The sequence below is a fragment of the Diprion similis genome, chromosome 8 (assembly GCF_021155765.1).
Source record: "Diprion similis isolate iyDipSimi1 chromosome 8, iyDipSimi1.1, whole genome shotgun sequence".
Lineage (NCBI taxonomy): Eukaryota > Metazoa > Arthropoda > Insecta > Hymenoptera > Diprionidae > Diprion > Diprion similis.
This window is the reverse complement of record NC_060112.1, coordinates 25,265,251-25,276,424: the sequence shown is the minus strand read 5'-3', so window position 1 is coordinate 25,276,424 and position 11,174 is coordinate 25,265,251. Positions and strand designations below refer to the sequence as shown.

Here is an 11,174-nt window from a genome sequence, read left to right as displayed (position 1 = left end):
TATAAATTTTTATCGCTGCATAGTCACGCAATGAATAAATCGCACATTCAAATCCGGTAGCACGTATTTTGAATGCAAGGACGTATGTATGTAAATTTAATGTGGCGCTTTCCTCGGTGTCATCCGCGTCAAGTTTGTTACACATTTTTACCGAATTTCACAATCTTACTCAGCTTTAGGGTTTTCCCCATAGACTCTTGCGGTGTCTATGGAGAATATGAGAATCTCCGTGTAGTCTGCAAACTATGTGATATTTCCGTAGCCCGTGATCGCTGGAAACACAGCATCAGATCACGTATGTATGTACTACAATAAGATGTATAAGTATTATTCTTACACCGTGAGTAATACACACAATACTGTGAAAATGTCGGGTTATTTTGGGTTACCCGCATAGTAAAATACTTGGTTAGCTGCCGACATCGTTTACGTTGAAAGTTGTACGCCCTGTGCAATTCACCCGTGATATCTATCCTTGCGATGCTGTCGTAGGTGAGTTTCGTTACATGTTTTGATTAAGTAAACCGGAATACATTGCCTGTATTTTCACGTACGCGCGCGAGCCTACGTAGAGAGACGTCAACCTCACATCACAGTTCGTTGCTCACCCTGAGTAGTAGAATTGGTCAATTTGCGTTACGATCATTCATGATATATGATGAGGAAAATTTCTTAACTACCAGGAAAAAAAAACGCCCACAAATACACTCAGCATACGCTGTATTAATGATACACAAACACAAGTATGTTTAACAACGATTAACTCCAGGATAAACACGGTCAATTTCCTCAAGAGATATGGAAGTGGGATTGCGGGTTGTTCGGGGCCTGCATTGGTCTTGGGAAAACCAGGACGGTGGCGAGGGCCATGCAGGCACTGTCATAGAAGTTGGAAAGTCGTCTGGCTCTGGTAATCCTTCAAATTCGACTGCAAACACTGCTGACAAGACACCTGACAAGACTGTAATTGTTCAGTGGGACAGAGGGTCGAGAAGTAATTATAGAATCGGATATCAGGGCGCCTACGATCTACTGGTCTTTGACAATGCAGCTGCCGGTATCAAGCACTCAAATATAATCTGTGACGGCTGTAGAAGACACGGAATTGCAGGAATCAGGTGGAAGTGTGCACAGTGCATTGATTACGACCTTTGTACCCAGTGTTATATGGCGGATGTTCATTACCTTAATCACACCTTCCAGAGATTTCAAACTGCAAATGCTATAGGGTGAGTTCCAATTTTATTCTCGTCTTAAAACTATATCTGTTTTATTTCGTTCGTCACAGCAAAATTTTTATCAATGCGGTTTCCACGTTGTATTTTCTTTTACAGTGTGCAACTAACTCCAAGAGAAGGTTGCACTAAAATACCATTAAAAGGGATATTCATTGGTGCCAAAGTTGTTAGAGGACCAGATTGGGAGTGGGGTAATCAAGACGACGGTCCCGGTATGTGCGTTTGAACAATCTTTTGAGTTTTTAGAAACCTAAACAAACATTAAACGATATGGACATTGTACATTTTCAATCTGCAAATCCTGAAAAAGTTCAGGAGTTTCAAGTGTCAAAAATTTGTGTCTAAATTGATTTCGTTTCCACTACTAAAGAACTATTAACTAATTAGCTAGCAAAACCTGATCGACGCCTAATGCAAGGTGTTATGGACCCAAAAGACAAATTGCAAACTTGAAAACAAACTTCTGTTACTCCTATACAGCTCCAGTTTCTAATTAACTTTCAGAAAAGTATTGCTAATTTTCCTCAAAAAAATGTTTTAACAACCATCCACATGTAACACACATTCGGGTTTCAAAGAATTAAGAGTCAACTAGTTTGTTGTCAAATTATGTCAAGAAATACTTGATAATTGGCTGATAAATGATGAATAAAGATTGCATAATATATCATACAGATAAAACGGGCCGTGTAATGGACATTCGTGGATGGGACAATGAAAGTAGTCGGTCAGTAGCAACTGTGACATGGTCGACTGGTACCACAAACGTGTACAGACTTGGCTACAAAGGGTGCGTGGATCTCTGTTATGTTGAAGAAGCTACGTGCGGTACTTATTACAAAGAGCACTTACCTGTTCTTGGGCACGTTGTGATGATGATGCCAGTATTGGATCAACCCGCAATACCTAATGGTGGTAATCCTACTCTGAGTCCTCGACATTTGTCTTTTAGTGTTGGGGACAAAGTCAGAGTTCTAATGGAAGTTGAGACATTAAAACAAATGCAAATTGGTCACGGTGGTTGGAATCCACGCATGGCTGAATATATTGGAAAGGTACGCACTATTAGGATCCAACCACATCCATTAAAACGACACGATTCCCTTCAATATATCACTTCTAAATGTGGTAGAACTAGATAATATAATTAAATTTACAGTCTCAATTTTGATAATTTATGCTTATCTACTAATTATTTAACCAAGATCTTATTACAGATGTAACAGTACCGGATATTTTTTATCGTTTTGCATTTTCTTAATTCTGCTGGAAACATAATTTTGTTTATTTCAGATCGGCACAGTTCATCGAGTCACAGACAAGGGTGATATTAGAGTCCAGTACGAATCTTGCAATAATCGGTGGACTTTCCATCCAGGATCCTTGACCAAAGTCACTACCAAAGATACATTCACACTTGGAGACATTGTTAGGGTCAAGACTGATGCTACATCTGTCAAGCATTATCAACGTGGCCATGGAGAATGGATAGATGTTATGAAAACTGTAATAATAAATTAATAGCCTGCTCGAAAATTCTTTTGAACTGTTCAAGAAGGCAAAACGGTCTATTTTCTTGTTCCAAATGCGTTAAGTAGCCAAAACATTTTCCAGTACAAAGGCTGAAAATCGTATTATGCTCCTGCGAGCTTGTAGTTATAAACAATCTTACGCCTTTCGCCTTCTTGTTCTGTCTATATTTTCAACTAAAGATCCGCAATTAATCTACATAAATTTTACGATACACCACAGGTCTTAGGGAAAACAGGAAAAGTAATTAAAATTTATTCCGATGGAGACATTCGGGTGGAATTTGACGGGCACACGTGGACTTTCAATCCAGTAAACGTAACATTGGTTCCACCAACAAGACCTGGAAATGGAGGTCAAGGTGATGCTAATCGATTCAGAGATCGGTCGAGTGAGTATTAACAGTTAATTAATGTTTCGAATTCTCCAATTATGTCATATGCGTATTTAGGATGAAAATACAAATTCTTATTACGAATCTGTATCCTGCAGATGCATTAAATCCGTCCTGGCGTCCCGATGGCGTTACAGGGTCAGGTGATAATAGTATCGACAACGAAGTAGAGAAATTGCTGCGAGATGCAGCCTGTGGAGAAGCTGGAGTTGCTTCAGTTAAAGAATTTTTACGTAAAAATCCTGGTAAAGTTGATGCAAGATCTACCAGACCAGGAGGTGGTGACAAAACGTGCCTGCAAATAGCTGCCCACCAGGGTCAGTGTGACATCTGTTCATTATTACTGGATGCTGGCGCATCCCTCCAAGCTGTGGACGAAGACGGGGATTCCCCTCTTCATTACGCTGCATTTGGGTACATATTTGACATTCATCCCAACGAACCTGCTGCTAATCTGAGGAAAAAATCATTGTTACGTGAAAAAATTTTGATGAAGGTAAATCAATTTAAATTATATTTTCGCAGAAACCAGCCGGAAATAATGGAATTGTTGTTGGCACGTGGCGCAGCTGTTGATGCAGTAAATAACAGCAGATGTAGCGCATTACACGTGGCAGTAAACAAGCAGCATGCTGCATGTGTCCGAATTTTGTTACACCATGGGTGCGATGTCAATCTTCAAGACGAATATGGGGATACAGCGCTACACGATGCGATTGGTAAAGATGATCTTGACATTGTTGAAGCTTTATGCTTGTGCGACCGCCTTGACGTGACCCTTCGCAATAGAAGAGGGTTTAACATCCTTCATCACGCAGCTTTGAAGGGGAACACTTTGTAAGCGTTTTTTCGCCTAAACTAGTGGCTACATTATCAAACGACAGTATTAAAAAAGAGATTATTCTGATGTCAATTCCTAATACAATATTAGAGATCCCTGTCTTCCGTACAGCCTCTTGACGAAACAACTGTCAATATGTTACAGTGCGACTGAAAAGCTTGTGGCTAAAGCCAGACAGTTAGTGGACATAAAAAAAGAAGATGGATTCGCGGCTCTTCACTTAGCAGCTCTGAACGGGCATCGTGACGTTGTGGCGACGCTCCTTTCGCCTACAGGTGGTTGTGCGCGTGTAGATTTGCGTAACAACCGTCGTCAGACGCCACTGCATTTGGCTACCTCTCAGGGACACTTAGAACTTGTTGAATTACTGGTCCGACATCATGCTGACATTCTTGCCCAGGACGAAGACGGGGATACTGCACTTCACATAGCAATCACTAAATGTCGACCTCATCCCACCAGTGTCACACCGACAGATGAGAATAGCGAATTTTCAGTTGTACATGCGGTAAGTTGATCTGATGTCACGTTAGGTATAAAAATAATGTAATATTTTGTGGTTGTCTCGGCAAGAATTGATTTTTCATACTTGGTTGCACATGTTGATCATTTCAGATCTGGCAAAATTTACTAAGGCAAGGAGCAAGAGCAGAGATGGCTTTGGCATGCTTCCTCGTCAGTTCGGACAGTTCCGGTCTCCTACTAGAGCAAGTAAGGAATACTAAAGGAAAGTCGGCATTGGACTTGCTGCACGCAGACCCAGAATACGCAGCTTTAGCTGATCTTTTACGTTCTTATCAAACAGCTGTAACCAGCGGTAGTGAAGTACCAAGGTAAGAAGCAAGGTTGAAAAACAATTTATCATCATTCAAATAGTGATAGGTGTACTATGTGGTGGAAAAAAAACAGAAAATTAAACAAATTTAGTAATGTTTCGAACGACTTTTCGGTAGCAGTGGTCCCACGAGTAGAGTTGTAGAGACACTACCGACTCAGATAGAAACAGAACCTTTAACAGAACCGTCGGAAGAAAGATTGAGAAAGGATGAACAAAGGCAGGACCCCGAAAAGTGTGCAACATGTTCGGGAGTAACAGGAAATAAGCTAGAAGATGTAACTGGTGTGCCCGGCAGCAATGTAGTATTATATAGATGTTTACAATGTGGTCGCAATAATGCTAAACGTCGAGTGAGTCACGGTAAGCCAAAAGATTCACCTGCTTTCACAGACTTACGAATAAAACAGTGTATTATAGCTTTGCATTTAATAATATTTTCAACAATAAACTAGATGAGCGAACGTTAGACAACGACCAAACAGAGGACAACGGCGTAGACGTGGACGGGAAAAGGAGAAAAGAAGAGGACAAAGACAAAGATTTGGAAAGGTTGCGTTACCTCGAGTCTCGAGTCGCCGATTTGGAAGAAGCCAACACATGCAGCATTTGCATGGAACGGCGGAGAAACGTAGCCTTCCTTTGTGGCCACGGTGCGTGTGAGCATTGCGCTGCGCCGCTTAAAACATGCCACATGTGTCGCAAAACTATAACCAAAAAAATCAATTTGTATTAATACGATTCTAGACACCAATTTCGCTCGACCATCCGTTCACCTCACCTCGTGTAGAATTACGAAAATATATTATATTATTATCATCATATGACTTCTAACACCTATTTGATATTATTCACACAAATATTTATAATACTAATAATAATAATGATGATATTATATTGTAATTACATGTGTGAAGTTAGCACTACGTTCTTCGTTTTGATTCTCTTTCAACACTTTGTATTGTTAGCTTCTATTGCTTGATTCCAACCCACCAATTGGTTGAATGACCAATAATGATCACATGTTGACTGAACGATCCTTTTTGAAATATTTTATGTAAATATACTGTTTATGTTATTTTTATTTCTTGTAATAGTCAATAGGTGCGACATCAATAGTACCGAAAAGAATTTTTGTTACCAGTATGTATGGATCATTTACTTGATCACAATGTGCACAACTTTTGCCGGGCAAATTTGCTGTTCGGTACGCGAACATTGTGTACTTAATATTTACTCTCGGTTACAGTGAAAGCCAGTTTTATGGCAAATCATTTTTCCGAAGGTCTATAACTTTGAGAAACGATCGGTACAACCTTTGTACAGTAATACGTTTTGATGATGCAATGACCAGATTATATGAAAGTGCCGAATGTTATAAAACAGTCAAGTTGGAAAGGAATTATTAATCTTACGCAGGGATGCATTAACCATTTCACACACTGATATTTACGGGTATTTGAGCTTTTTTCATTGGTCAGACGTCTACGAAAGTCATAATTTCACGAGTCATGTAGACTTTTTTCCAACCAGAACGAAAAAAAAATATCAAAAATCAAAAATGTTAATTTCGATCCAATCTTTGTTATTGTAATGCTTATACTTCGAGTCATTCTTCACAACTTATTCTGTCACCCGATTTCTCAAGTATCATAATCTTCATTTAGTTCAAATTTTGTCGACTCCCATATGTGTCATTAGGTAAATGAGAATACGTTATTGACTCACCTAATTTTATCAGATTGAGATCTACTTAAAAAATTAACATTTATAAATTTGTAATGAATACGAGCATCCATCGTATAAGACAGGGTACATAAAAGCACCGCATGTTGTTTTCTAGCGCGGTAAATTTCATTCTTCAATTATATCAGACAAAAAGCCGTAACGTTTTCTCCACATTGCATAAACCTGCGCATCCCATCATCACTTAGTTTAAGTAGAATGATATAATAAGAATGGCGATGAGATAGTTTAAAAATGAATCAAATATCAAATATATTCTCCGAAATAGTTCCAATTTTTTAATTATATACGTTTGATATCCAATTCAGCATAGACGAAGAGAATTATTGTTAAATTGAGTGTTATCTTTAATTAAAAAGAATATAAATTACAATGGAATCGCGAACTGATTTGAATAAATTATTGCGAGTTGAAGTCTGTATTTATTATTGCTGAACCAGTTCCCTTGCGTGGGGAAAACTTTTTCATTATTGTTATTTCAATGGGATAATTATATCATTATTTGCGAAAAAATAATGGCATTTACATATTTAATTCGGATGGAAATGCTAAGTTGGTCATAGCATAGAGTGGATTACCACTTTGCAGTACGTAACAATCATTCAACCTATACACATCAAAGTTTTTGCAAGGGCTCACGTTTATTTTCTCACTTAATTAACTCATCACATTACTTTATAATCCTAATTTATCATTATTGCCTCCAACTGCTCAGTGTAATGATAATGTTCAACATTCGAATATATCGATTAGTGATCACTCAAAATATAGCCACAGTTTTTAATCAGCGCACATCTGGCTTCCATTCTGATATACTTTAGTACCAAATAATATTTCATTTGATAAATAAATATAAACATTTTACAACCAAGTGTCTCAAGTGCATTAAGCAGTATCTAAGAACAAATTGTAATAAAAAAGAGAAACGACAAAATCTACTAAAAATATTAATCATTACCAAAGAGTTACCCGAATATGTTGAGTAATTTGCGAACAGATTTTCAAATCACTGCGCATGGATTTATTACCAGTTTTGGATAATCGTTTCACTCGCAACCACGAGCGAAATTGACGTATTTCTAACTGTAGATTTTATAAAAACAAATATATAAAACCAAGAAACGAATATCAAAAATAAAGTTACCAGCCGATAGAACAATTTGCCCAAAGAAAAGAAGCTTATGGTCAATTTTTATTGATACGTTGACTAATATTCCCGCAAATTACTTTTAGCGCTTGTAGATACCATATTTTTCAACAAATCATTTCATCAAATAACGAGAGTTTAAATTTAGGGGAATATTTTCGAACCGCATTCCGCATTTTTCGAGTATCGTGAATCGTTAATTACCGTAGGGTTTCTGAATCATTTATTTTCAGCTTCAGTTACCTCGTTTGTCAATTTATTATTCCCAAGTTTTACTACTCGGATTCAACAGACAATGGAGATATAGGGAATGTAAGGAAGCACGTGGTCAAAGATTACTTAATTCGCTTGAAAACTTTTGTTTCGTTCCTTTCAATTCATTATCAAACATTACGAAAACTGGTAGACAGAAACAGTTAAGCTTTGAACGAAAAGACAGTTGAAGTATTAGTTTTAAAAAATAAAATGGATTTTTGGAATATGATGGGAACTGAAGAGAGACGCTTCAAATTTGTAGTGCTATTTCGTCACTGTATTCTATAGTTTACATAGTTATTCGTCACTTCTTACTTGCATGTATTTCTATAATTCTTTTTTGTTTTTTCTCTTTCTTTTTCATTGCATCTCGACATAGGTATACATATATAACGCTTAAGATCAAAGAGCGTCGTACAAAGGTAGCGAATGACACGTGCGAAGGATTATTGTGTAGTAACAATGGTCTGGATTACTACATACAAATGTATTTTAGCATTATATATAATACAATCATTGTTTAATTCTTTCAATTGAATTCTATCGGAGTAACTATGAAGGAACGTCGTAAAGACAAATTAATTATTTATTCCACAATGCAGCGGCGGGTGTTTTGGTTCCAAGGCGAGCTTAACTACTAAACACGCACAGACACAACACTTACCTATATGTATATTCAATTATTATTTCTATATTCTATTCAATCTATAGATGCTTACGGTTGTCGATGACAACACGAAATTTGATTCTACCATAGCTTAGCAAGCAGTATTTATTTATTCATTTATTTTGGTACTTGATAAAGTTTTCATAAATGTATGTTACAATATTGAGCCAGTTTGCAAAACTGTATTTCATACTAATGATGATAATAATAATAATAATAGTAATAACTCATCCTTTGTAAACCTAGCTCGATATAATGATATTAATGATGACAATAATAATAATAATAATAATAATAGTAATAATAATAATAATATGCAATAACTAAAAAACCTAAACAAAATCGCAGCTTCAAGGCCACGTCGCGGGATCACCTACACACCCGGTATCCCAACTCCCCTGACTCTTTTTCTCAACAACTAATAAATCTTGTAGTTTGAATATATAATATAATCGTCTATGACGAGGATGGCCTGGACAGCCGTATAATAATGTATCTGCGACGGCCAAAGAACGACATGATAATGATTCGTTTAATTTATTTCTTTTTTTCTTCTCTATCTCTCTTATCCTCTTAGTTTCATCCAGTACATTAGTCTAATTGTATTATTCGCGTTTACGATTTTAACGTTAAATATGATACAAATTACAAGTCTCATTTAACAAATGAATATGTACGCATATAGCGAGGGGATTAACACAATGGTCCTGATCCGTCGATTAACGCGTTGACGAATTCTCATATTGACCTGCTTGAAAGCTATATTATAATTAACTCTTCTCCAATACTCATCCGACAATATAATAATAGTTCTTTTTATACCTTATATACGTCACAATCGTTATCCCGGCAATTAGTTATATATTTTTACAACAAAATTTTCGGTTTTTGTTGCGCGTTATTATTGTCACCTAATTGTTTTCCTCAAGATTAAGTAATTAACTACAGTGCATACAATATAAGTGTAGCGTATTAATTAAAGCTTCTCTCAACCTCGCGTTTATTATTACGCCTCGATAAAACCGAACAGAAATCAGTGTCAATAATTTCTAGGACAACGTGACGTAGAGGTACAATTGAGTACGAATATCGTGTAAAAGAGGTATGATTTCAAGCTACTACTGGCTCAGGACTGCAAGGTTGCAATTCGGGTTCGCTTTGCGGTTCGGTATTTGTGTTAGAATTTGTTGTTGCCGACGTGGAAGTGTTATCTGGATTGGGCGTCACTGCCGCCCATTGTGTTGTGTAAGGAGCAGCCCTGGCCTGTCTTCTTGCTTTTCTCTTCGCTCTTCTCTGTTCCATTACCAATCGCAGCCGCTTCATCTTTCCCTTGGTTGCCGCATTTTCTTTTGACAATTCTTCTGCTTGGACAAACAAACGAGCATCCATTGGTAAGCAACAAATCATTCCAAATACCGCAATTCAGATACAACTAAATTTCAATATTTGGAGTAAAAAGAAATAAAGAAGAAGAAAAAAATAGAAAAAAAGCATACCTGTCGTGTACGTAGTTGTGGTGGTGGTGGTGGTAGTTGTAGTGGAAATAGTTGCCGAGGATTGCTGCTGTCTGATGGCTGCATGGGAATGCCTGTGATGATGTCTGTAGTGTCCAGCAGCGGCAGCGGGAGTGGCGCACAGCAGATCATTCAATATGTGAATGATGGTACTGATGTCCCGTTTTGGCCGTCCGTAGCGATCCTGAAGCGCCGGATTGAGGGTGCCGCTGAATGTCCCGGAGTAAACTCCCTTCCCGTGGTGATGCATGCTCTCTATTATTGCCCCTTGCCTAGGCTTCGAATTGTCCTAATTGTGCAAAAATCTCTGCTGTTTAGTAATTTGCACGAGTCACAAGCCACGAGCCATTTTTCGGGCCGACGGCTATACGTGCTGTAGCAATGGAGGGTGAGACATTACGTTACGTTAAACATTGTTACAATAGTAAAGTCGTCGTAGGCATCTGAACGCGTTTTTAAGAATATTTTGTTTCTAACAATAAGTATCTCTTTCTCTAAACACCCAGCAATCACGGTGGACAGTATATAAGTATTACATACTTCGAATAAGGCAAGGAATCGACTTCACCAGTTGGGCAATACCTTCTTCAACTCAGACCCTTGCTTCTTTATAAGGCGTTGTAAAAATAGAAATCAGGTCTTATTGCGGCGGTTAAGTAACAGTTTCCTATTATTGTGTCACCGTTGATGCATATAAAAGGTAAGAAATTCCCTGGGCAAGGAGGTTGTAGAAAAATTGCCAATTTTGGCAACCCCGCGGAATTTAAAAGACGCGTAAATTTTCATCATTCACAATTACATGCCTTTGGTGAGAATCTAATTACAAGCAGGGCAAAAATGTTGACGGAATCATCGATACTAGGGTATAAAATTCCATTCTATAAATGACGCTCATCTATTGTAAAGACCGAGGAAAACAAAACTTCGAACTACTTCAATTATAGGTACTTGAAAATGTAGCGTAAAGAATTTATCACTGTTACGCGAATAAATTTGACGAATCAGAG

General features: G+C 37.6%; 2 protein-coding genes across 6 annotated transcripts in view; one reads left to right on the top strand and one right to left on the bottom strand.

Moving 5' to 3' along the window:
* Positions 1–341: 341 nt before the first annotated feature.
* LOC124409794 (E3 ubiquitin-protein ligase MIB2) lies at positions 342–6,912 on the top strand. Of its 4 annotated transcripts, XM_046887632.1 has the most exons (12): positions 342–492; positions 770–1,229; positions 1,335–1,450; positions 1,914–2,293; positions 2,532–2,744; positions 2,991–3,159; positions 3,261–3,576; positions 3,688–3,999; positions 4,148–4,511; positions 4,619–4,836; positions 4,957–5,201; positions 5,294–6,912. In XM_046887632.1, exons 2-12 carry the CDS (start codon positions 799–801, stop codon positions 5,572–5,574), a joined length of 3,045 nt encoding a protein of 1,014 aa, XP_046743588.1. In that variant the 5' UTR covers positions 342–492; positions 770–798; the 3' UTR covers positions 5,575–6,912. The 4 variants fall into 4 exon arrangements, with proteins under 4 accessions (XP_046743588.1, XP_046743589.1, XP_046743587.1 ...); XM_046887633.1 differs by lacking the exon at positions 342–492 and having other exon boundaries at positions 655–1,229; positions 4,960–5,201; XM_046887631.1 differs by lacking the exon at positions 342–492 and having other exon boundaries at positions 655–1,229.
* A 2,556-nt stretch (positions 6,913–9,468) lies between these two features.
* The window catches only part of LOC124409795 (midnolin-like), a 47,703-nt gene continuing 45,997 nt past the window's right edge, over positions 9,469–11,174 (bottom strand). For both annotated transcript variants that reach the window (XM_046887635.1, XM_046887636.1), the window contains exons 4-5: positions 10,150–10,456; positions 9,469–10,014 (exon numbers count right to left, since the gene is read on the bottom strand). In XM_046887635.1, the coding sequence (XP_046743591.1) occupies positions 9,764–10,014; positions 10,150–10,456 (558 nt within the window). In that variant the 3' untranslated portion in view covers positions 9,469–9,763. The remainder of the gene's footprint in view (positions 10,015–10,149; positions 10,457–11,174) is intronic.

Coding starts and splice junctions, on each gene's coding strand:
- LOC124409794 (XM_046887632.1), top strand. CDS start 799: ATGGAAGTGGGATTGCGGGTTGTTCGGGGCCTGCATTGGTCTTGGGAA. Junction 2,745..2,990: donor GGATAGATGTTATGAAAACT/GTAATAATAAAT, acceptor GATACACCACAG/GTCTTAGGGAAAACAGGAAA. Junction 3,160..3,260: donor TCGATTCAGAGATCGGTCGA/GTGAGTATTAAC, acceptor TGTATCCTGCAG/ATGCATTAAATCCGTCCTGG.